At 34.6% G+C, this 27,668-nt stretch overlaps 1 protein-coding gene across 1 annotated transcript; it reads right to left on the reverse strand.

Annotated features, from left to right (window-relative positions):
• Window positions 1-1,090: 1,090 nt before the first annotated feature.
• Window positions 1,091-26,036, reverse strand: LOC126821291 (uncharacterized). Its single transcript, XM_050549695.2, has 10 exons — window positions 25,965-26,036; window positions 19,117-19,266; window positions 14,699-15,255; window positions 7,119-7,236; window positions 6,253-6,408; window positions 5,488-5,693; window positions 4,003-4,082; window positions 3,057-3,209; window positions 2,004-2,123; window positions 1,091-1,375 (listed from the first exon to the last, which is right to left on the reverse strand). The coding sequence occupies exons 3-10, from the start codon at window positions 14,982-14,984 to the stop codon at window positions 1,199-1,201; spliced, it is 1,296 nt and encodes a 431-aa protein (XP_050405652.1). The 5' UTR covers window positions 14,985-15,255; window positions 19,117-19,266; window positions 25,965-26,036; the 3' UTR covers window positions 1,091-1,198.
• Between the last annotated feature and the right edge of the window lie 1,632 nt (window positions 26,037-27,668).

Raw genomic sequence — 27,668 nt, forward strand, 5'->3', positions numbered from 1 at the left:
CCCTTGTTTTCCTATTCCCCACCATGGAATAGTTATATTCAAATGACAATAGTGAATTATAGGATTAATAGGATTATTCTTTAACAAGGTAGAACTGTTTATAGATACCCTCTATTTTAGTTCTTTATTTTAATAAATTTTAAAAATATAACTTAAAAATATGAAATTGTAGCTTTATTAAACACCTCTTGATGAGAATAACTTGATTTCATTTCACTAGAGTATGTATCTTTAAACTAAGATTCACAATTTCTACAAATATTAACTTATACGCCAAAACAATCAAAAAATTTTCAATGTAATTAAATCGAATAATGTCTATATATATATATATATCTGAATATTTAAATCATGATTTGAGGTGACCACAATGTGATATTAATATATTAATAAACTTGTTAACAAATTACAATAGCACTATTAGTTGGCGAGGAGTTTTCACATAGCATAAGCCATAAACTCATGTTGCAATCAATTGTCTTCCACAATAATTTTGTTGTTTTCAAGCCGCCCGCTTCCACCTAGGGGGATATCACAGAATGTCTTTCCACAGTAATATTGTTAATACACTTTATAATGCATCAGCAGTGTTTATTTCACGATTAAACTCAATTCTTGATGCTAGCATAAATATATATCTACAATATCAAACGTTGACGACTTATTCACCATTTCAATGGGGATGCTCGATTCACAGTCCAGAACTGACAGAATTGCAATTGAGTAACGCTGAATTCAGTTCTGTCACAGTTCTGTCAGTCCCGACAACGGAGGTGGTGTGAGTAGAATCGTGCCGTAATTAAACACAACGAATATGTTTCGGCTGCATGGTTGGTTGAGATGTTTACTTATTCAGTAGACGCATGCGTTGTAGCCCTAAATCCACTTTTTCACTCGGTTGTCACTATTTTGGGGATTGAGAGAATTCAATTCCGGAATGTTTAATCGAGTACCCCAAAGTTAACCAATAGGAAGACAAGGGAGATAACTACAATGACATTTCCATATCAGCAGGCAGATCACCAAATATTCTCCAATTGAAGGAATGTTAACTCTCCAACTTGACTCCAAAGGAAGAAATAAGCCATTATTGAGAAAATATACAGACGATTTTCCGTTCACTGACAACTCTTCTGCAAATGAGACTGCGAGAGGATGTCAGATCAAAACCGACCATTCACAGGAAGAACTGCGTTAACTATGAATATCTGGGACATAAGACATAGTGTACGACACAGTATCGATAAGCCTTACCGGATACTGCTCCGTAACATCTGCAATTATACTGCACGGAGTTGGGCGCATGAACTAAAACTTCAAGTTCATATCTTGTTCCTCCAGTCACTGTGCAGAACGCTGACATGACAACATAGTCCTGAAAAAATATTAACGAATATATCAACCATTTCAAAAATAAATAATGCTGGTGCCTGCCATTATTTCTGGCACACGTTGTTTTTTTACTCTGTATTTTAATTGATATTATTAATACATGTTCAGCACAAAGTTAAAAATGTCAAGATATTAGTTTTTGGTTTGGTCTAAATATTAAGGCCAACTGCAGATTTCGTCAAGGTTGGCAGATGTAAATTAAGATAGGGCACCTGATTGTTGACGAGATTGTGGGTTAGGGTTAGGGCTAGTTCTGTTTACATCTGGCGACCTGTGACCAAATCTGCAGGTAGCCTTAATATTTAGACCTAACCCTGGTTTTGTACAGGCTTAACTTTTATCATCTAAAACTAAACCTGTTATCTCCAAAAAGGTAGGTCATAGTGCAGATGTCAGGGCACAAACTAGGTCATTTCGTGACTAATATATGGTTCAATTTTATTTCAATAATTTTGCATATGCGTAGGGGTCTTTAGCAGTGGGAGGATCTGGAGAAAACCCACAAGGTCGGACATGTGACTCTACTCCTTGTCACATACAACCTGGAAATCGAAGCCACACCAGTCGACTCAAACGGATGGTTTTAGATCTATAAATTAAAAACAACTTACAGTTAATTTTGCGAGTTCTGGTTTCCATGACGTTTCTGAGGCTATTGCATCTGATCCAGTACTTGTTGCTGTTGAGTTGCTATAGAAACAAGCTGATAGATTACCAACTCCTGGTGGTCCCTGAAATCAGTTAAACAGCATATTTACATTATAATGTATTAAAGATACATTATAATGTATTAAAGATACATTATGTAAGATTTAGACGAAGAACTAGCCATTCTTGCTATAATAGTTCGAAAGTAGATGATGTAAAATGAATAATTTAAAAATTTCATTCAAATTACTCTATTGCAAGCGAAGATATTAGCCTTTGAAGGTTTGACAGATGTATGCAATAATTTCAAACACTGTACTGGTTGATCGAAGCTAAGTCTCGGTCCTCCATATTTGATTACATCAAAGTATCGCTGAATCATTCTAATCTATTTAATATCGGAGAAATCTGATGCCATCGAGAGTTGATTAAGGCCTGGATCAGTTAATTAATGTCTAATTAATACTTTAGAAAACATTTCAGGCCTAAAGAAAGACCTGCAATAGGCAGATTTAGCTCTTGCATAATGTATATTTAATAAACGACACGTGTAAATTTAAACCAAATTAATTTAACATACAAACAACATATTCATTTCTGCTGATTTCATTAATAGTGGGATAATAACTTTTAATTATCAAGAAGGAGAGAGAAATGGGTTTTAATTTGTACATTCGACACAAACAAGGTCATTTCGAGACTAATATATGATAAAATTTAATTTCAATAATTTGCATGTGTCTGGGGGGGGGGGGGGGGATCTTAAGCAATGGGAGGAAACTGAAGGACCTGGAGAAAAAACCACGAAGTTGGACAGGTGACCCTACTTCTTGTCACGTACAAGTGGGGAATCGAAACCAAACCACTTGACTCAATGACAGACTTTCTTATCTAAATGGTATACATTAGAGCACTCGACAACCCAGTCCCTGAAATTCAAACCCTATATATTCCAGTTGTGAATCCAGTATCCAGTGGCCCCTGTAAAATATGACTGTGTTGTCATGGTAACTTACAGGCATCTTTGATACGTTGTATATTTGTTGCTGTAAATCATTGTTAATACTGGTTATTTGAGACGTGAGATTTTTATACGTGAATTCTAACTGCTGTTGATTAACATTGATCTGATTCAAATTAGATTCGAAAACAGAATTATTCGTCTTCAGCTGAAAAATATAAATAAATCAAACTATATAAAAACAGAATTATTCAAGTATACATAACAGCCAGGCAAAATGTGATGGATTTTGAATCAAAATGAAATGAAATGGGGTTTAACGTTCTACTGTTCTGCTCCAAACTGGGCTAATGGAGATGGGCATACGCCATACAGTGTGCTATGAGGGAAATTTTGCCAGGACAGCAGCACTACGGCCTACTCTTATATCAAATTTCAACAGTCAAGGAATCTTTTACGTGCATGTCAGTGTATACACAGGACCTTGGTTTTTCGTCCATCTGAACGACTAGACAGTTGTCCTTGTCACTGTCAGACCCTCCTTCCTACACCACTAACAAGGGGAAACCGTGTCGGAAAATCCTGATGAACTTTCTCGGCCAATGAAGCGATCAAACACACAACCTTCAGGCTAGCGGGCGAGTGTCTTACCCACTTAGCAACCGTGGCTCCTGATTTATTTTCTTAATTACATGTTAAATAATCAATTTGAGAAGATTTAAGCATAGTTTAAGCCGTGAAAATTTGATATTGTTCGAAAAATGCAGATGACGATCAACAATTTTAAATAATACGCAGAATTTTATTTTAACACTTTATCAGCTAGACCAGACAAGAGAGAGAAATGGGGTTTCAGATCCACTCGACACAAACTAGGTAGGGGTATTTAGCAGTGGGAGGAAACTGGAGGACCCGGAGAAAACCCACGAGGTTGGACAGGCGACCCTACTCCTTGTCACGTACAACACGACAAGACCATAAATTGAAAGTAAAGAACTTACAGCAGAACTCTGATATAATTTCATATTGGCTTCTTCTAATTTCTGTATTCTGACCAGCAGTTCATTGTTACTGATAAAAGCTGAAATATAAATAACATTTTCACATTATTCATTGAAAAAAAAAAAAAAATCTTCATATTGTGTTTCTATACAGGCTCTATCCTTCAATGAAGGCCCTCCATCTTCATTAGCCCAGTTGGTGCAGAAAAGTATCTTTAAAATGGACGTAATAAAATAAGAACATAATACATCTACTGACACTAGACTATGCAGTTCTTTACTTTATCATACCACAATAAGGACTGTACCCTTCTGTGCAGTGATGGTATTTACTGTCCAAATCTTGTCCAAATTATGTTGTTTGTTGAATTTGACAGAAAAATAAGGCCATGCTACATTGCTATGGATAATAGTCTATTTTCACTGGCTTGTATCGGAATGTCAATTCAATGAGTGATATGTTTTGGACATGTTTTGCAATGTCAATAGTTATGGAAAATTCTGCTGGAAATCTTATTTATGCTTCCTCAGAGAGACATAAACCTAGCAAAAGACAGAACCATGAGATACCATCTGGAACAAAGTAGACAATTCTATAGAAAACAATTACTGCTTGTTACTGAGTCACATTTCTACTAGGTTTCTCTATAATAAGATCAATCTGATTAAAACACAGATCCTATTTCGTTTTGTTTTTTATAGTTCAAAATTTCATTTTACTACACTACACTAGGATCTGGAAGATTTGTTATCATTGACGTGTACTGAATAGTGTTAGGTATTAGCCAATGAAACGGTCTGTTACAGCGAGTTTTAGGCGTGTTTTGCACAGAACTGAGGGTAATCAATAAAAAACATCAATGCTGATTGGTTAATCAAATGTCTGATGTCATAGGGTCAAAAGCCGCTCGTATGACCTCTGAAGCGACCTATTGCTACAACTTGTCAGATCTTCATGTAGTGTAGGCCATCGAAAGTATGAAAAAACGAAACGAAATATAGATCTGTATTTTAATCAGATTGTAATAGGACACAGATATGTTGTTGATTGAACTGAAAATACACACTACATAATTCTCTAACCTATAAACAATAATTGTATTTTATAGAATTAAATGTCATCGAAACAATTTATCATGAGATAACTAGTATTTCATTGGGCAGAGAGAGAGAGATGGGGTTTAATATCCACTTGACAAAAACTAGTTGATTTTGAGACTAACATATGGTTCAATTTTATTTCAATAATTTGTTTGTATATTGGGGTCTTTAGCAGTGGGAGGAAACCGGAGAACCCGGAGAAAACCCACGAGGATGGAGAGGAGAGGCGACCCTAATCCTTTTCACATACAACTGGGGAATCGAAACCACACCAGTTGACTCAATGACAGACCTTATGATAGAACGTGCACGCTTTAACCATTCAGCCACCCAACCCCCCTATTTAAATAGATTAGTTACCAGTTTATAGTACAGTGTACTTACAATCAGAGTGAGCTATCATCAGATATATACATAGAGCCGTCGCTCCTAGTGTCACTATAAATAGTATCAATATAACTAAACACTGACAAGACACTTGATGTTCTAGACTATCTATCTTCTTCGTTGATTCGTTGTGTTTTTGATCAGCAAAAATATTTGATGCGGCACTGATCATACGAGAATATAATGGATTTGAGATCTTCTTTCTGAAATCAAATAATCAAATCTCTGAAATGCGATAAATTCACAAAATGTAATTTTGGCAGATAAATACTCTAGTTTCTGATAATAAAATTGAAATAAAATAATGTAATTGAAAAAAGATTGAAAAGTCAGATATAAATTGATTTTGTTTTGAACTTCTGTACATGTGGAGGTTTCAAGGTAGTTTATTCCACTTTGTAGAGGCAGTGATTTTTTCTCCCATCTAAACAACTAGACCTTGTAACACTGAAAAGGGGAAAGAAGGTTGGAAAATTCAGAGGAAGTCATTTCGGGACTAAAATATGGTGTAATATCTCACTAGGAAGACCTGGAGAAAACCCAAGAGGATAGACATGCGGCTCTACTCCTTGTCACATTCAAGCAGGGAATCGAAACCAAGCCACTTGACTCAATGACAGACCTTATGATTTCACACGTTCGTGTTAACCCACTAGCTTCCCCCCCCTCTCAACGCCACCACCAGACAGGGATCAAACCTGGGACCTTTCATAGTAAGTAAGCATTATACACATGGAACGACAGCAACATAGGGTATCTTACCTTTTAGAGTTTGTAGATCGCGACCTGAATACCGTCGCTCGATCGTCGGTGTCTGACGTAACTTCTGTTTGAGCTGAAGTGATGGTAGTTTGAGAATCTGGTGACCTTTGACTTAATGGTTCTGGTACTGCAGGTGGCACCACAGGAGTTGGTAATCTGGTAAAATATCAAACATAAATTATCATTATTATTATCATAACTTTAAAAAAATATGACAAAAATAAAATAGATTATTAAAGATACTCTGCCTATTGTATGTTTTTATTTTGGCTTCAAATGTTATACAAATCATTATTTAAACATTTATTCACATGATAAGCCTAAAATCAATTCTCTAGACAAGCAGATTGCCAAGATTTAAATGGATGAAATAAGATAAATAATCAAGACTTAGTCTCAATTGACAAGTACTGTTGCTATGATAATGAAAATCTATGACCCTGTATCTTGTCAAACCTTCATACACCCATAACTTTGCTCAAAACATAAAGTCACACAACCGTAATGTTGAAAATCTCCTTCAATATCAAGCTGTGACTAAGTCAGCAAGATCATAAAATAACTGGTCTGAATCCAATTCAGGGGCAAATAACTCATCTTAAAACGATTCTCTATCAGTACTTTTAATACTAGAGGTTGGAATAAAAGCTACAGACAAAAGGTGGGGTCAAAGTTCACTACCCTACATTCTGTCTAGTTAGACAATTGAGTCTTCGATGACAGTTAAAAACGTCAACATGACCCTCCTTCAAACAACGATGGATATCATTGACTGTTACCCCCTCATAATGCACACTATTTTACAATGTTGTTAGACAATCAAGTCTACCACACGGCTGAGATTTTGTACACTCTTTTAAACCCACCTGTTGTCTAGAGTTGGAACTTCTTCATAATGATTCACGTTATCAACATATTCGTAACTCATCGACGATCTGGTAGGACTTAAACCAGATACACGATGCATTTCTAAATCACCAACACCTAAAACAGAAATCATCATATCAATATATATCTAGAGTTCTAGACCCGGGGCATTATAGGGAAAGAGAGAAATGGGGTTTAACGTCCACTCAACATAAACTAGGTCATTTCGGGACTAATATATGGTTCAATTTTATTTCAATATTTTGCTTGCGCTTAGGGGTCTTTAGCAGTGGGAGGAAACTGGAGGCCCAGGAGAAAACTCACGACGTTGGACAGGCGACCATACTCCTTGTCACGTGCACACCAGTTGATTCAATGACAGACATTACGGCCATCCAACCTCCCCGGGCATTATAGGCCCCCCTGAAACTTATCAGTGCACTTGGGTGCCTATCTACACAACCACTCACAGGAATAAAATTACAAATGGTCGATAAAATTGAACATATATTTATTGTATTGGTACATCCAACAAATAGGGAAGTCACAATAAATTATAAATATGTAGATGAGTATTGGGTCCCTTTTGCCCCCCCCCCCCACAAGGAGAACTGCCCAGCTTGCTTAGACATTAAGACGGCACTGTCTATACCAGTATTTCTAACCAATGCACATCTTCTCCTCACAGAAATAGATGAATATTCACATTCAAATAGTTATTAATGGTTGATCTAAAAAGTTCTAAAACTCATTTTTTGTATCCGTTAAACGATGTCAGTTAAACCTAATGGAATCCAATCAGCGTTAGTCTCTATTAGGAATATTCAATAATATTCATTCAATAAAATCCAAAATAAGTAAACCGATAACAAAAATATGTTGACTTTAAAAGATTCATAATTTCGAGAAAACTGAAAAAAATGCACCAAAAAGATTTTAAAGATTGATCAACATGACAAACTAGAACATTGTTAGAAAAATGCAACGAATATTTGCCCATGTCAAAATTTAAATTCTCAATTTCCTTTGAATTTGTATGTGCATTTATTTTGGTGTTTTGAAAATTTTACTTCCACAGATAAAGTCAATACTGAGATACATTTGGTCTACCCTATTCAACGCTTTTCAGATATATCTAAACCTACATGTAAATAAAATAGGTTCAGCTCAAGACTTTCACTTTAAATGTTTTTGACAAATTTTGTTTGTTTACCTCTGATTAGCAAGAATATGACAACTTCTACATATTTTTAAGTGTTTGTCATTATTAATATTATAACTGTATTTATTGTGATTTGAAATTCTAATGTTATGGTATGTAAATTGACTGACAGATATTAGGTATAATTTCCTGACAGTCAGCCAAGACCGACAAATAGGAGTGAAACAAGAGTCCCGGTTTAAAACCTTTAAACAGAGCAAGCAATGTAAATAATGAGAGAGAGAGAGAGAGAGAGAGAGAGAGAGAGAGAGAGAGATTACTCTATTCAACACCAACTAGGCGATTTCGGGACTAACATATGGTTCAATTTGATTTCAAATGGCAGTGGAAGGAAACTGGAGGACTCAGAGAAAACCCATGAGGTTGGACAGGTGACCCTACACCTTGTCACGTACAACTGGGGAATTGAAACCATGTCACTAGACTCAATGACAGACCTTAACTATTCGGCCACCCAACCCCTCCACCATGTAAATAATAAGACATTTGACTGAGTGAGTAACTAAATAAATGTGCACTGGCTCAAGTACCATTCAAACTTGTTCAAATAAAAGTTAACCTGACATTAAACAAATTTCAATGATAAAATGTAATGTAAATACATGAACTCGTTATCCACAGTGGTCTCATTCCATTCTACTTCACTGGGGATACCGAGGATGTCTGTATCAGTCACTGATGAAATAATCACAGTTCTTATCTACATGTAGATCATACGAACAATGTAGATAAAAACAACAACATGCTATACACCTCAATAATATTGATTAAATACCTAATAATTAGGTCAACACATATATACAAGTATATAATATGTCAAGCAAGGGCAGGTGAGCTAGGGTCACAGTATATCAAGTATATCATGGTATAGATAAGCTTGGAAATAAGGTACTCTACCTGTCACAGTTCTTATCAACATCTACATGTAGATAAAAATATAACAACATGCTACACACTGGAATAATATTTATAAAATACCTAATAATGGCTTGACCCATAGATTAATTAGGTCAACATGTATACATGTGTCAAGCAGGGCAGAACCTCGAGTCACATTATTTCACTGTATCGACAAGTCGGGAAATAAGGTACCTGTCACAAACATTTGTCATACATAAATTCTCTTTAAAACTCTATGCAATATTTTTAAAGTTAAATCAAATCGGAAAACTTGTATTTTCAGAAGACATTTTTAATACTGGATGTTATATGTACAGACTGTTGAGACAAATGTGTAAAAGTCTTAAAACAATAATTATTATAAAATTATTATTTCCAGACTTTTGAGAGAGAGAGAGAAATGGGGTTTAACGTCCACTCGACACAAACTAGGTCATTTCAGGACTAACACACAGTTCAATTTTATTTGAATAATTCGCTTGCGCATAGGGGTCTTTAGCAGTGGGAGGAAACTGGAGGACCCGGAGAAAATCCACGAGGTTGGACAGGCGACCCTACTCCTTGTGACATACAACCGGGGAATCGAAAACCCCGCCAGTTGACTCAATGACAGACCGTATGATACAGAGTGTGCGTGCTAACCATTTGGCCATCCAACCCCCTCAAGACTTTTGTGTCTAGAGAGGACGAAGTATGATACTTGACAAAGACATTTTATTATGAATTATTCACGGATTTCACGGATTTCTGGTATAAAAAGACTCAAACTGTACAGCAAAAAATCTCTCACAAGTTTGAACAATAACCAATATTTCACAGGTAAATCTCTGTTAAAATGTATTCAAATTGATTATTCTACATTCAATATAGAAAACAAAATCAAATGTGTGTATCTGAATCTAGATCTAGGTTAGTGAATCAATCCACCCTAACACCAGTCATTACAAAATATTAGGCAAAATATCTGATTTGAGGTCCGGACATTTTCATGTCAAATATTATTTGACAATCCATGGCTTGTACTATTTATACTATCTACACGTAGACTAGAAAATTATTAAAATGCATTATGTAAAATTGAGATAAAGAGCTGGCTGTTCTTGCTACAATTTTAAAAAAAAGATAATAAAAAAGGAATATATTGAAAACTTTAGTCAAATTACTTTATTCTGAGCGAAGTAATCAGTTTTTGAAGTTTGTAGCATACATGTAGATTATCATAGCGATGGTACGGGACAATCGGGATAAAGTCTTGATTTACCATTTTTAAATTAAATGGTGATTGTGATTCAATCCATTTAAATCTCGGCCATCCATTGGTCTAAAGAGTTGATTATAGGCTTGTTATGGGCACAATTCTCTAATTAATAGTTTATATAACATTTGAAGCCAAACTAATAAACCTGTAACAGGCAGATTTAGTTCTTACATAATGCATCTTTAATACAACATTACACTAGTCTACTTGAATTTTATCTTCATGTCTAGTAGAGTGACAGGATTATACCATAAACAATGAGACAATTATCAAACAGAGAGAGAGAGAAATGGGGTTTAATGTCCACTTGACACAAATTAGGTCATTTCAGGACTAACATATGGTTTAATTTTATTTCATTAATTCGCTTGCGCGTAGGGGTCTTTAGCAGTGGGAGGAAACCGGAGGACCTGGAGAAAACCCACGAGGTTGGACAGGCGACCCTACTCCTTGTCACGTACAACCAGGGATTCGAAACCACGCCAGTCGACTCAATGACAGACTTTATGATACAGCGCGCGCACACTAACCATTCAGCCATCCAATCCCCCTAATTATCAAACAACTTTCTATAGACAACTATAGTCAACTACTTGAAATAACCCGTAACAAAGATGGACACATCACTTTACATGTAGTGTCAAGTTTATCCTAGACTAGTTAACTAGAATAAACAGGTCACAATTCTATGGAATACAATTACTGCTTATTGTATAGCATAGAATTGTGACCTGTTTATTCTAGTTCAATTACTAAATGACATTGAAACAATTTAGAAACTAGAATTATACTTATAATAACTTTTAACAAAGGTGGACACATCATCACTTTACATGAGAGCGAAAGATGTCAACTTTATGAATACAAATTATTCTGCACATGTATGGAAAATTGTCACAACAATTTCCTCAGAAATACCAGTAGTTGATTTTGTGTGAAAAAACCAAGACAATAAAGAAGAATATAAAAATAAAGAGTTTTAACCACTGTTTACTATACTGTCATAGTGTAACGATATCTTTACTTGAGTATAAGTCTCAATCAATTCTCAATAGCCATTATCCTCGAGTATAAGACTATAAGTCTCAATCAATTCTCAATATGGATACATGTAAGTTTAAAGATATTTATGAAGTGAAGATTTTTTAATAAAGGGTATCTCTACCCATAACGTTATATTATCAAAAAATCTTCACATCTACCAAGCCTGTTGTGCTACTGTTGAGCAGGGATTTTTTAATTAATTATATTTACACCTACGCCTCATCGGTCTCTCTTTCTTGATCCAGTATTCACGCAGATGTATCAGCCTGTCCAGATTTAGTTACCTTACGAAGGGAGTGTTGCCGTTCCTCTTCTTGTAGCCATATTTATGAAGTATATAAGGCTTGAAGAGTACCTAATTTAACCTTATGGATAAATCTACTCTTCGGGGCATTCTTATGCTCTTTTCGGCAGGTATTTACATGTACACCAATATAAAGCCAACTGTCATACATGTACATACCTGCTGATTACATAATTACCATTTAACTTAGGTAAGATAAAAGATTTATAGACGACTAACACACAAATACTTTACCTTTCACAGATAATTATAGTAAAATACTATCAAGTAATTTAAACTCCTACATGACTACACAAAAAAATCCTTATAAAAGTGTATATACTTAAATACACTACAACCTTTTAAATTCTTTATGACCAGTGACCCCCTTTTTTATATCCGGCTTGTTCTGAATAGACTCATACAGGCATAAAGAAGAGAAAATATATCAAAAAGAAATATGATATTGACAAAACATATGAACATGTTTTAAATAGAAATGACATGTCATTAGGCTATAACTGACCTCAATATATATTATTGACAACGACTGGCAACGACAGCTGTCTTGTCATTTGGATGGGACGGAAAACCGAGGTCCCGTGTACACATTGGCATGCACATAAAAGATCTCTTGGCAGTTGGAATTCGATATAAGAGTAGGCCATAGTGCCTTATAGCACACTGTCTGGCGTATGAGCGTCTTCATTAGCCCAGTCGGCACAGAACAGTAGGACATTAAAACCCCTATTATTTCATTTCTTTTGTGATAACGTCTCTTTAAATTTTCTATGATAATAAATGTGTGTATATGTAATTAGATAAAATACAGGTAATTATCATGAATCATGATACAATATAAATATAGGTAGGGTGACCCACCATAAATAAATATCTCCAAATATCTCGACAATTACGCCACAATATTTATATATTTTAGTCACTAAATAAACGATCATGTTGTACTTAATAAGCTATGACCATTAATCATCTATAAATAATAGACTGAAAACTGGTTCCAAGTGTCGTCCATAACATCCAGACACTTTTGAGGAAAAGATAGGTTACGTGCCCTTGTTTTGAAATTAGTCTCGCTTAACCAGTCTATCGACCATTCTATGTCTGATTGACAGGTCGGGATAATCAAGACTACTTTTTTACGAAACATAACAGAAAGCTAGAACAAGAAATTGAATTTAGAAATAAGCACTTTAGACAACTCAACAATTGTTTTAAGAAACTTGTAAAAGTAAAATGAAACTACTGCTAGTATCATGTTCCTGCTAAAGAAAGTGATTCAGAGATAGTATTTGTACTAAACCAAAAGAAGCCGCTCTTAACGGTACAGTTAATGATAAAGCAATTTAAAAAATAAAACAAACGTAATTTCTAAAGCTGCTGTAATAACCAAGAAGCTAAATTTTACTGCTATTCAAAATCGTCAACAATAGATTTTTTACGGCTGTAATAGTTGATATATTTGTAGAGAATTGCACGTGCCATGGCTATTTATCGACTCAAAGAGAGTGCGGGGTAGTCAGAAATCAGTTTGAGACACGCAACTGAAGCGTGCACATTTAGCCGTGTCGAGACCAACTTTCTGTAGAATGCACGGGTCACCCTAATATAGGTTACATGTATATACCCACCAGTAAATTACCTTGATATATCGGGTGGCCGATGAATGCATTGTTAAAGTTTCGCCCACTTTTTTCTTGGCCATTCGATATATAATATTATATAAATATGTTATATGTATACCTGTAAATTACCTGTAATTTACCTTGAGTTAGATTGCCAATAATGATATTAAACTAATCCTTACCTGAGATGTTTGTATATAAATAGAGACTACGTATGTAATCAAATTTGTGTTGGTGCGATGTGGTATTGTGAAATTTGGGTAACTATTAATTGTTGCCAATTGGAATATTCATGTTTCAGTCATTTAGTAGAATAAATTGACATTTTACACTATCTGGTTACTGGTTGAGTTCTTTTTGTATTGGCCCCAAAATCACAAATGATTTTTTGTAGGAGCATTTAAAGTAGCTAAATTGCTATTCTTTGGTTCCTAGACATTGACACAAATGGGACGCAACGCAATGTATTATGAATGTATATAAACTGATTTACATTCAATTGTTATTTTTTTTTTGTAATTTCTAATCAGTTATGATCGGCAAAAAATGTGATGAGTCCAAATTGAATGGCAGTCTTTGGTGTCTGGATTTTCCAGTCTATACCGGTAGTATTCTCCTGTGGGATATGTTTAGCCTCGTTCATCAAGTTGCTTCATTACAAATGACACTCAAAAGCATTATGGCAGGCGATTCATGTGCCGATTTTAAAATGTTCATAGTCTTAAATACTGGATATCAGAAGCCCATCATTTTGCGGTAAGATAACAACATCAATGTTGATTTAAATTGACCAATAAATTTGTTTGCAATGTCAAAGACTTTGGGTATTATATTGTCCTTTAAAGGCTCAATACCACTCTTGTTGTAACTGAATAATATGTCCCAATCTTTATTCTGGTCAACAAATTGTACTATTTTACAATATTCCAATTAATTGATGATACAAATTTCATCTTAACACACCTTATTTAAAAATTTTGAAAAATTCAACATAATGGTTTGAAACGTCTAACGTAAACCTTTCCAAATGAAACTTCAATTTAAAAATATTTTCGAACCCTCTGGACAAGTAAAATTGGATGTAATGGATAATTTACACAACAGGTAGGACACTTAAACATCTAGTACTTAGATAGAGATATTATTTATTTTCTGGAGCTTTCAAGCCAGCAAGAGTGTTATTGTCCCTTTAATTGAAAGCTATAAAAAAAAAAATCAAATTTTCTCACCTGAATCAAATCTCATTTTAGTTCTAGTACGTGGTTGGGGTTGAGGTTTATGGTTATCAACAGCGTAATTTGTTGCTTTAGCGTGTAGATAACCGCCATTTGCAGGCATGGCACTCTCATTTCTCCTGGCATCGTCATTTGCGTAATTATGTTGTTGTCGTGCAGTATCTGGAGTGTGATTGGTTGAATTTTGCCGTGGCAGCTCTGACGCTTCATAGTTAATAACCTGGGGGTTCAAATATCCGTCCATCTTAATTGGTGCCTCTGGGTTCAAACGACCATCCATCTTCGTTGGTGCAGGACTCTTTGATTTCAGTTTTTGACCAATTCAAGGAACACTGGTACTGTTGTTTTCTCTCTCTGGCAAATAATCATTTCATGTTGGCTTCTACTGATGAAATAACCATATTGATATGATATAGGGTGGTAGGAGACATGGGGTGATTGTGGCAGTGGCAATCTGTCTGTTAGTTATTTCTCTGTAAACTTTATGCCAGGTATGTCGTAGTACATGTATATGATTCTAATAACACATTTCATTATTATTACCAATCAATCTGAAATTTATAATTTACTGATAAAGACTTAAAATTAAAACAAACACTAGCAATTAATATACAAAAATTGACAACAATAAATGTTTTTCAAAGCCATAAATGGGTTATTTTGTTAGCACATCCGTTTTCACTTTGTTTAACCCAAGCAACTTTTCATTATTTCAACATTAATTGGACCCCCAACTTTGTTTTACCTCTATGAAATAAAAGAAAATGAGTTTTGGGACTAACATATGGAGGAAACCGGAGGACCTGGAGAAAACCCACGAGGTTGGACAGACGACCTTACTCCTTGTCACGTACAATTAGGGAATCGAAACCACGCCAGTTGACTCAATGACAGACCTTATTATACAATGCGCACGTGCTAACCATTCGGCCCCCCACCCTCACGTATGAGGGAAATATAAACCATGACAGTGCCGCTACAGCCTACTCTTAATTTGATTTCCAACTGTCAGAAGGTGTGCTACCAATGGTAAATAGGGGGACTTTGTTTTTTGTCCATTTGCCCAATTGACAAGGGAAAGTTAGGCCCCGAGTTCACAAAGTATTCTCTGACTTAAGTTAAGAATTTACTCAAAATTGTTTGCCTTATCTTAACTAAAAATAGTCCTTTATAAAACTTTTGTTGTTTTAATGTATCAAATACATCAATAAGAAACCATGGCAATGTTTTGTGCTTCTTGATCAAAGGTATTTCTCATAAACAGTGAATGAAAGTTAAGTAGGCTTAATTTCTTAACTCTTAAGTCTGAGATAGCCAGACTCTGAGGAACTCTTTAATGTCAACATCTAAAAACTTTACAGGCTATCTTTGAAATTTGATTTGAGAACATTAAATGGAGATCAAAAAAAGTAAAGAATGGGGTAATACCTATTACAATTTTGCTTCCTATTATTTTTTACCTCCCTCATCCTCCCCCCTCCCCCACCCCTCATCCCCGCAAAATAACCTATGATTTAAAAGCAGAAACTACTTGCTTGCTCTTCTCAAAGGCTTTTAATTCCATATTTTTTTAATTATGAAATTTCAACAAAAGATTTATTCAGGGGACTCAAGACCCTAAAAGACCCTAAATAACTAAAAATTAATTTGTTTTAGCCTATCATATCCGTTTTGCACCAGTGACAATTTACAGGTGTCATATCGTGACATGCATACATGTAAACATGTAGCCGTAGTCATTTTAACAGGAAATATGTAAACATTTCCTACACAGTACAATATTTCTGTTTTAGTTTCAGAAATGTCTTCTGACACCTGTTATTTTAAAGTGTCAAATTTCAAGCTCCTTTGTGACCATGACATTTTAGTTATTTCTAAGAAAAATATCTTATACCACTTTTTCTGCAGGAGAGTCTATTGTAAGGGTGGTTTGAGAGGTTAGTGCTAAATGATAAGGCCAGCTCAATTTTTCATCATAGGTCACGAGATGTAAACCGGGCTACCGCTAATCCCAACCCAAACCTTAACCCTGGACCTAGTCCCAATACTTACCCTAACTCTAACCTACAATCTTGTCAACAATCACATGCCGTAACCATATTTAAATCTCAGCGACCTTGACAAAAATTGAGCTAGCCTTAACAAATAGATTTAGCTGGTTTAGGAGGTTATTTGCAAACAGAAAATTTTTCTATTGGGAAATCAGATAATGTACTTTTTAACCCTAACGCTTAAACTGAGGAAAGAAAGGCAGTAAGGACACCATCAAAAATATGTTTTTAAAGGATTCACAGGGATCCCTATTATGATCAAGCAGTGAACATAAATTAATAATGTGTGTAAATAGTCAAATTCAAGTAGTTGATGGCTTGTAGGTTATTTAAACTGATTTTTGGGGTATTTGTTATTCATATCAATTAAAGATACATTCCCGGGTACAAACTCGGTGATTTGATGATATATTTGGACTAAAAACATATTCAAACTAATTAATTTATCATAATTTTGCTTCAAATCATTCTCAAAACATTGCAATTGTCGGGGAATACCCTGGCTATAAAAAATCGATCAAAATAGGTCTTGTTTGTGTCACGTGACTTACCTCTCTCGGTACCTAGCAACGCAAGCAAAGTCGGAGGAGAATTCATTGCATACGCAAGACGATGTTGTCTTTAATCGCTGACTATTTATTACAAATATCGAAGCCTAATTAAATTTTCGGATTATCCACTGCCCGCGTTTTTTCCCCGTGATTTTTATCTCAGAAAGTGTTGTACGTCTAATTCTTCATACAGTTTATCAAAATGTACATCAAGCGCTCAATCTCTGCGTACAACCTTTGACGTTACGCGTGCAGACACTCCTAATCGTCAGGCTGTCGATTAGGGAAACCCTTACATTTTTGTCCTGTATGCACTCCATGAGCGTTTTTCAGGGAATCCAGTATTTTTGTAGTAAGATTGGATATTTCTACTTTCGGTATATACCAAAATTGCCATACTTTTATTGGAAATAACTACCCGATAAACACTTCTCTGGGAACGTAGCTGTAAAACTAACAGAATATGATCTGTTTGTGGCTCCTTTGAAATATTTATACAAGAGCAGCTGTCTAGTCATTTGGATGGTATAAAGAAAATGAAAAGAAATGGGGTTTAACGTCCTACTGTTCTGCTCCGACTGGGATAATGAAGACGGGCATACGCCATGCAGTGTGCTATGAGAGGAATTTTTCCCGGACAGCGGCGCTACGGCCTACTCTTATATCGAATTCCAACTGTCAAGGGATCTTTTACTTGCACGCCAATGTGTACAAAGGACCTCGTTATTTTTATCCCATCCGAATGACTAGACAGTTGTCCTTGTCAGGCCCTCCGTCCTACATCAGGCTGCAGCATTCCTGTAATGGCAAAATTTATAACACACTGCATGGCGTACAAATGTATGCCAGTCTTCAATAGCCCAGTCGGTGCAGGAAAGTACGACATTAATACTTCATTCCTTTTTTATTTTTAACTTTTCACAATAATGCACTTTGCATGGGATTCAATATCCCACAAATAACAATCAGAAACTTTAAAAGAAGAGACTATAAAAAAAATAAAAATTCTGAATCTTTTCCATATGAGTCAGCCTATTCTTTATAATTATACATAGAGCAAACAAATATGATATTAAGTTTTTCATAAATATCCTTTTCTAATTCTGAATCTTTTCCGTATGACTTTATAATTAGGCCAAACAAATTTGATTTTTAATTATTGTTTGAGCAACATTTTCCTAACACAAATTTTTGTATTTAATTCCCCCACCACAGGGGTGGATCCAGGAATTTTTGCAGGAGGGGGGTTGCCAGGTTCCTGAGAAAATGTATCCCCCCCCCCCTCAGCTTGAAATTATTCGAGAAATACATGGTCTTTATCGTCATTTTGGTGTATATACATACACATTGATCTTTTTAAACAGAGAAATCCAACATCCTGTTTGACGTCAATTTTTATTATGAATTAATACGATGACATTGTGATTCAATTTTATTGATGCAAAGCATTAATTGTGATATCACATATGTCTATATCATTCATTATCTCGCACATTGAGTGCCCATCCTGTTGCACCATCTGACGATAAAGGATAAAGCACAATTATGACACTTTTCTCATAAAAAAGGTTGTTTTACAAAAAAATTTATGTAGCTGAGCAGGGGGGGGGGGGGGGTCGGACCCCCAAATCCCCCTCTTGATCCATGCCTGCACCACCCAGCGGCAACCCCTCCCCATCCACCCAAAAGATTTTTTAAATTAAATGCTCCTGATAAACCAATTTTCAATTTAGTGTGGCCTAATACAGGTAGTCCTATATACATGTACATGTAGTTAACAAGAGATGTATAAAAGAAAATATGTTAATACCTTTTGTCTTTTCTAGCTTTTATATCTGTTGAAACATATTACTTGTCTTGATTCAATGAAGCATGACGTAAACACAGGTACATATCTAGTTATAGATAAACACCAAACATTCTTTACAGAAACATGTACTTTGGACACCATATATTAACACTGTAGATAGAAATTTCAAACATTGTTTAAGATAAAACCGGTACTCCATTTAATACACAGTCTCTATTGAAAATATAAATTATATAAATTATCGAAATGAAATGTGGTTTAATGTCCTGTTGGGCATACTCCATATAAGATAAACATGCTACACCAATTACGTTTCTGTTGAAAATAAAAGTTATAGTCATGTATATAAATTATTGACATGAAAAGGGGTTTAACATCCTACTGGTCTAATGAAGACTCGGATGGGACGAAAAACTGAGGTCCCGTGTACATATTGGCATGCACGTAAAAGGTTCCTTGACAGTTGGAATTTGATATAAGAGTGGGCCGTAGTGCCGCTGTCCGTTCAAAATTTCCCTCATAGCACACTGTATGCCATATATGCCCATTTTCATTAGCCCAGTTCGGAGCAGAACAGTAAGACGTTAAACCCCATTTCATTTCATATAAAGTCATTTCTAATGAAGACAGGCATACTCCATACTTTACATGCACTCTGTTGAAAATACAATTTATATTCATTTTTATAAATTATTTGTTAAAAATGACATTAATGGGGTTTATGTCCTACTATTCTGCACAGAATGGGCTAATGAAGACGGGTATAATAATACGTCAATGCGGCCATGCAGAGGGAAACCAAGCCGGACGACACAGAGGAAATTCCTGAGCCAAAACCGGGAGAGAACCCAAGATCATCTGTTATTTAAAGATACAATACCTACATGTAATATATTTTAGAAATACAGAGGACACAATTTTATGGCATACAATTATTGTTTATTACTGAGTGACGTTTTAACTAGGATATTCTGCTAGTCAAAACTTCACTGAGTAATAAACAATAATTGTTTTCTATAGAATAGTGTCCTGTGTTTTTCAAAACCAGCTGCACCTCTTCAACGACTTTAAAATCTAAATGTTAAACTTATTTTCAAAATTCATTATATTTCTCAAAATTTATTTTCAAGATTTATTTTCAAAATTTATTTTCAAAATTTATTTTCAAAATTTATTTTCAAAATTTATTTTCAAAATTTATTTTCAAAATTTATTATATTTTTCAAAATTTATTATATTTTTCAAAATTTATTATATTTTTCAAAATTTATTTTCAAAATCTATTATATTTTTCAAAATTTATTTTCAAAATCTATTATATTTTTCAAAATTTATTTTCAAAATCTATTATATTTTTCAAAATTTATTTTCAAAATCTATTATATTTTTCAAAATTTATTTTCAAAATCTATTATATTTTTCAAAATCTATTATATTTTTCAAAATCTATTATATTTTTCAAAATCTATTATATTTTTCAAAATCTATTATATTTTTCAAAATCTATTATATTTTTCAAAATCTATTATATTTTTCAAAATTAAGTGTATTTTTCAAATTTATAATAAAAGTGCTATATTTAAACAGGCATTATGCAAGAGCTAAATCTTCCTATTGCAGGTCTTTCTTTAGGCCTTAAATGTTATATATACTATTAATTAACATGACCAAACCATAATCAACTCTTAATTCCATGGGATGGGCCTGATTTAAAGTAGATTACAACGGTTTAATAATTGAATCTAAAAATGGTTAAGTGAGGCTGAGCCTCAAACAACCAGTACGGTGGTTACAATCCGTACACACATCTTGGCAAACCTTCAAAGGCTAATCTCTTCGCTCAGAATAAAGTAATTTGAATGAAATTTTCAATATACCGGTATTCATTTTGCATTATCTATTTTATCTATACAAGAACGACCAGCTTTTTATCTAGTTCTTACATAATGTATCTTTAATAATATTAACACAGTATTTACATGGTAATATTAACACAGTATTTACATGGTAATATTAACACAGTATTTACATGGTAATAGGATCTCTACAATTCTATGAAATACAATTACTGTTTATTATTGACTTGAGTGACTAAATTTTCTAACGCCTGTCCAAATTCAAATTGATTAAAATACAGATGTATATTTCGTTTCGGTTTTTTATACTTTCGATGGCCTACACTACATGAAGATCTGACAAGTTATAGCGATAGGTCACGTCAGGGGTCAAAAGACCGACTTATGACCCTATGATGTCAGACATTTGATTAACCAATTAGCATTGATGTTACTAGTGGATTACCCACAGTTCCGTGAAAAACACGCCTAAAGCTCGTCGTAACAGACTGTTTCATTGGCTTATCCCTGACACCATTCAGAACACGAGTTAAATAACATCTCTTCCAGATCCAAGTGTAGTAAAGACAAGTAAAACGAAATTTTGAACTGTGTCGAATACTCAAATGTCATTGAAACAATTTGTGTTCAGAATAACTCACTAAGATCACCTCCAATAATAAATCCTGGCTGTGACAGTTACTTAATACCAAAGTCCAACACCAAAATTAGCTATGTGAAATCCTCAAATAAGAAGTGGTGTCAGATGTTCTAGAAAGATCACCTCCAAGACTAAATCCTGGCTGTGACAAATACTTAATACGAAGGTCCAACACCAAAATTAGCTATGTGAAATCCTCAAATAAGAAGTGATATCAGGTGTTCCAGAAAGGGTAAGCACATCCTGTATAACAAAGCCTTGTTAAATTAATATGATACGTCACCTGAAACGTATAAACCCAAATCCCAGGATATCCAAATACGGTATGAAAACAACTTTTATCGTTTAATCCAAACATCAAATGTGAATCACTGCATTCAAACTTTTTTTTATATTTATTTTATATTTTTTAGGTAGGCACATATTGGGCCAGTCTATTCACAGTTATTTCCTGTCCTGTGTTTGGAGAATATCAGGGGATTACAACACACATACAGTCTGACACTACTTGACATAATGTTATTACATGTCCCATACCACTTTAAATACAGTGTCATTACTCATTACTAATAGTAAAGGCCCTCTCATTCATTTCTTCAATCAAACAATCAGTCATTTGTCTGTTAATTTATTTTTCTGCATTTATTCCTTTATTCCATTATTCATTCTTTTGTTTGTCTATTTATTCTTTTGTTTATTCATTGTTTGTGTTTGTTTATTCAGTCATTTCTTTATTTAATAATGCATTTATATGTGTATTTATTCATTCATTAATTCATTTGTTTGTTTATTCATTCATTCATTCTTTGTTCATTAATTTATTCAATTATCTATTAATTAATTTGTTTTTTTATTAATTTCTTCATTCATGCATTTGTTCTTTTATTCATTTGTTCATTCATTTCTGTGTCCATTCAGTGTTCATTTGTTTGTCCATTCATCCAGCTAAAGTCACACCTACAACAGCTTATTCAACATCGTAATGCACAGACAGTAATCACAGTGAAACATGCACTTGTTCGTTTGAACACTTTTTGAACATCAGGGGTTTCAAATTCAAACAAGAATCTTCAAACCTAATATCCTAAACCTATATTTTGGTTTTGGTATATTCTGCTAAATTGATGTCTGGTTATATTCTGGCAAAAACAGAGAAATTCAGGCGTCTGAACCTGTGCCCCTCTCTCCGAAAAGTCCAACATCTTGGTGAACAGTTCAATAATCATTTTACAATTTAAACAATGCGAAAATGTATGACTGAACCTTTACTTGATACTGTTCTGTTAATATAATGGTATTGTTTTAATGATGAGAATGAAGTCAATAGGTCTAATAATAACAAGTGTTTAAAGTGGAACCGGATTCACATGATATACACTGTTTATATCAAAGGTCATTTATATATCTTGATACATTTTTCACCATCCCTCAATCTGTCAATTTATTTATCGGGGCTCTCATTTCTGACATACGTTTCTCAGATGGGTCCCAATTGGGTCTCAGTTGGGTGGACGGGTATTGAAATTTTAAAGCTGACAAATTTATCAATACCTGTCCGTTAGTCAATTTACCTGCCAAACAATCAATTTGTATTTAAAGGTGAATTATGTAAGATTTAGATAAAGTACAAAGTTATGAGCATTTGAAGATACAGTGTAGATTGTTTATTATCGTAGCAACGGTACTGGACAAACAAACAAGTGTCCATTATCCATTTCATCATAAAAAATTAAAATTTCGCGTGCGTTCTAATCCATTTAAATCTCTGCAAAACAGTGCTCCAGAGAGTTAATAAATGTCTAAATAATAGTTTAAATAACATTTGAAGCCAAAATAAAGATCTACAATAGGCAGATTTAGCACTTACATTATAATATAATGCATCTTTAAAAAATATAATTAAGATCAAAACTGCAGATAAACACAAGTTACAAGCCATTTCCTAAAAGCCAAGGGGTTGTACTGGGATCGGTCTAGAGTAAGAAATAATAAATCAATTGTTTTAGGACTACAACGGGCACACACCACTATCTCAAAACAAATCAATATTACCAGAATTCTAATAAAAATCCTCAAACAAATTAATCATAAAATCTGAATATTACACGTTAGTTTCACCATAATATTTGAGGGATTCTAGTGCTATTTTGTTCTTCGTCTTACAAGCAACAGCTTGACCTTTCCAGAGCATAAGAGAAGTAACTGACAAATAAAATTTGTTTGTCGGGGAGACTGGGGTACACTGAGCCACTGGTAAATTCATAATCGAGTTGACATCTTATTTGAATAGGGTCACCTACATGTACATGTTTTCTAAAATAAATTAATGCAAGTGAGCATCAGATAAATGAAGCTTGACAGTTCTGTTGTGAAAATGTTTATGTTTCATGAAAAGTCTAACTTTCACTTCATTGAAAAAGTTTGTGGATTGATTTTGGAGAGAGAGAGAGAGAGAGAGAGAGAGAGAGAGGGAGAGAAATGGGGTTTGGTTTAATGTCTGTCCACAAGACACAAACTAGGTAATTTTGGAACTAACATATAGTTCAATCTTATTTCAATAATTCGACTGAGCGTTAAGGTCTTTAGCAGTGGGAGGAAACCGGAGGACCAAGAGAAAACCCACGGGGGTGGAAGGCGACGCTACAACTGTTCTGCTCCTAAACTGGGCTAATGGAGACAGGCATACGCCATACAGTGTGCTATGAGGGAAATTTGGCCCAGGCAGCGGCGCTACGGCCTACTCTTATATCGAATTCCAACTGCCAAGGGATCTTTTACGTGCATGCCAATATGTTCACGGGACCTCGTTTTTTTGTCCCATCCAAACGACTAGACAGCTGTCCTTGCCAGGCCCTCCGTCCCGCATCACTGACAAGGGAAAACCACGCCGGAAAATCTGGATGAACTTTCTCGGCCAATGCAGGGATCGAACACCCGAGCTCCAGGCTAGCGAGCCAGCTTCTTGCCCACTTAGCCACTGTGGCTCCCCAGGATTGATTTTGGAATAACTATATGAGGTTTAATATAAGCTAGTAGTAATGAGTGTATTAATTTGTATATGTATCTCAACAGTTAGTTGCCTGGTAATAATAAAAGAAATGATGTTTAACATTCTACTTTTCTCCACCATCCCATGTCTGATAGAATTCAAAAAACTGAAAATTACCATAATATGATTTTCTCAAAAGTATTGCATTGACTCGACTACAAACCCCATTTCATTTCATTCGATTCTATGTCACATCCTGGTTTCAAAGTATTCTCAGAATTTACTCTACTTTCAATCACTGTTTATGAGAAATATCTTTGATCCAGAAACACACAACTTTGCACTTAGTTCCTTATATCAATATTTGATACATTAAAACAACAAAAGTTTTATAAAGGGCATTTAGTTAAAACAAGGTGCACAATTTTGAGTAAATTCTTAACTTAAGTCTGAGAATGCTTTGTGAAGTCAGGGCCAGAAATGTTTGACTACTTTTACTAACGTGTGCTTACAATTAGTGTAATATTACAAGATTCATAAGGTACCTTACTCTTATTCTACATCTATCAGGCTACAAGTACATTTATCAAGCTACAAGTACAACAGTCAGTTTTTACAAGTGGGGGATTAGATGGCCGAATGATCTAACACATTTTAGATCATAAGCAGCTCTGTCATTGAGTCAAGTGGGGCGGTTTCTATTCCTCGCTTGTATGTGACCACAGGAGTCTGACCTTCTATTCAATATGCATACACCATACCCAAATAGACAATATATTATAAAAAAAGAGAAAAGGAATGCAATGCCTATTGAAGTATCAATTTTACCTGCTTTCGCTTCAACTTCAGGTTAGTTTGTTTTTTTCCAACAATTTAACCTTTGTCAATTCATTCAGATATGTTTTTCTTCGATTTAGTCGTTTTGATTTGCATAAATATTCCCCCCCAAACTATATCATTTATCATAGCCATATGTTTCCAATATTTACATTATTTTCGAGTAGGCTACTCATCGGTTTTCTCCCACTGCTAAAGTAAATTATTGAAACAAAATAGAACCGAATGAGTTTGTGTTGTGTAACCATTAAACACCATTTTTCTCAATTTCCCAGATTAACGTTAGCCCAGAAATTACCTAGTTTGTGTTAAGTGGAAGTTAAACCCAGAGTAACGATAAGGGGTGACCCGTGTTACCCCGCTCTCCCCTACATAATGTGACACAGTTAAAATGGTTAGACGACACAATATGTGAAATAAAATGATTTATATTACCTTCGTGTGGAGTTAGTGAATAAAAAATGTATTCAACGAATGGTCTGTCACACTTTTATGAATGCAAATATACAATATGTTAAAAATTTACCTTTTTAAACTAGAATTTCACAGAAAACAACACTAGCCAAATTCTTTCGTTTTGTAAATGACGTTTTGTTTTGCCTCTGGCCTTTTGGAAATGTTTACAATATTAACGGTGTTTAGCATTTTTAACCCCATATAAAACTGCCTAGTCCTAAAATTTGTTTACAATAAATGTTGAAATGTATAATTCTTACAAAACTATATTTCTGATAAAATCTTTGCACTTATGTAGTTCAACAACTTATTGAAATATCTATTCTATTATATTGCATATCGAATTAAATAAGTTTGATGCGGTCTATATTTATTGGGGTCAATCTTCAATAGACTTATGTAATAATGGCCCCTCCAAGATTGGTTGTGAAGGTTCTTGCGGGCACCATCGGGGTTGGTGTCTTGTTGATGTATGTTATGACCCCGTCTGACTCCGAACTAAAACAGGTGATCTATAAATATTTCGAAAAAGGATAAAAATATAACTTTTGAAGTTTAGACTAGCATAAACACATGGAAAATATCCGGTAAAAACACACTAAAGGGAGATAATCATCTTAAACGATAAAAAAATATGGAGTACCAACCCAACCAATATTGTATCTTTTTTTATGTGCTCACTTTTAATGAGAATGTATTTTGTTGCCACTTCAATCCATGATTTCTTCTGAACATTCTAGCAGTCAGGGTTGTTAGATTTATTTCAAATAAAGGAATTGGGTTTTTTTTTCCGTCCAGGAGGAATTGATATGAAATGCATAGGCTAATTTTGTTGCTTGCAAATTTTCGATCAAGTTAGATCAGATGGTCTAAGGTATGCATGTTGGATCATAAGGTCTGTCATTGAGTCAAATAGTTTTGATTCCCTGCTTGTATGTTACAAGGAGTAGGGTCTAACCTTGATGGTTTTCCTCGGGTTCTCCGGTTTCCTCCCACTGCTAAAGACCCCGAAGTGCAGGCGAATTATTCAAATAAAATTGAACCATATGTTAGTCCTGAAATAATCTAGTTTCTGTAGAGTAGTCGTTAAACCCCATTTCTTCATCTCTCTCTTTGATTTTAAAGGTTATGAATTTTTTTAATTACAGAAGGCTACAGAAGCTGGATACTCTACGACTGGATCTAATAGTAACAAAGAATTTATGAGAGCAATAAAGAAAAGTGCTGGAATGGACCCTGATGAAAAAAAGAAATAAATGCCACATGAAAGGACAAAAAGTGACTTGATTATGGACAAATATTTGTGTGATATGGTATAAGTGTCTCAATCTCAGGGATATGTCATACATAATTTGTGTAGAGGCAATAGATGATGAAATAGACATGAGGAGCTGTGCCAGTTCCTCAATCCCAAGCCAGGACTAAACTGTTGTATAGCGCAGAATACTTCATATTGGAGCAAACCTTGACATAAGGCACCAGTCACAGACTTTGTCAGACAAAAATTATCTACAACATTCATATTGTAATAGCTATGTTGTGTGATAATTTGTACTTGATAAAGTCTGTGACAGGTGCCTATTTCCGGGCTTGTGTAGTCTGCATCATCACAAGATATTTTATAAGATTATCTATCACAAGGATGTTAACAATACATCAGCTGGGACAATAAGCCAAGGAAGTCCAAACTATCACTCCTTTCTTTAAAGTTATATTTAGTGAAAGATGTCTTGTATGATAGGCACCATAATTTGGATGGTTCACACAGGGTGAA

The sequence above is a fragment of the Patella vulgata genome, chromosome 5 (assembly GCF_932274485.2).
Source record: "Patella vulgata chromosome 5, xgPatVulg1.2, whole genome shotgun sequence".
NCBI classification, from domain to species: Eukaryota; Metazoa; Mollusca; class Gastropoda; family Patellidae; genus Patella; species Patella vulgata.

Excerpts from the sequence above, each read along its gene's own strand:
- LOC126821291 (XM_050549695.2), bottom strand. The coding sequence starts at position 14,984 with ATGGATGGTCGTTTGAACCCAGAGGCACCAATTAAGATGGACGGATAT. Across the intron at positions 3,210-4,002 it reads AATTATATCAGAGTTCTGCT|CTGAAGACGAATAATTCTGT; the intron begins GTAAGTTCTTTA and ends TATATTTTTCAG. Across the intron at positions 1,376-2,003 it reads CAGAACTCGCAAAATTAACT|GACTATGTTGTCATGTCAGC; the intron begins GTAAGTTGTTTT and ends ATATTTTTTCAG.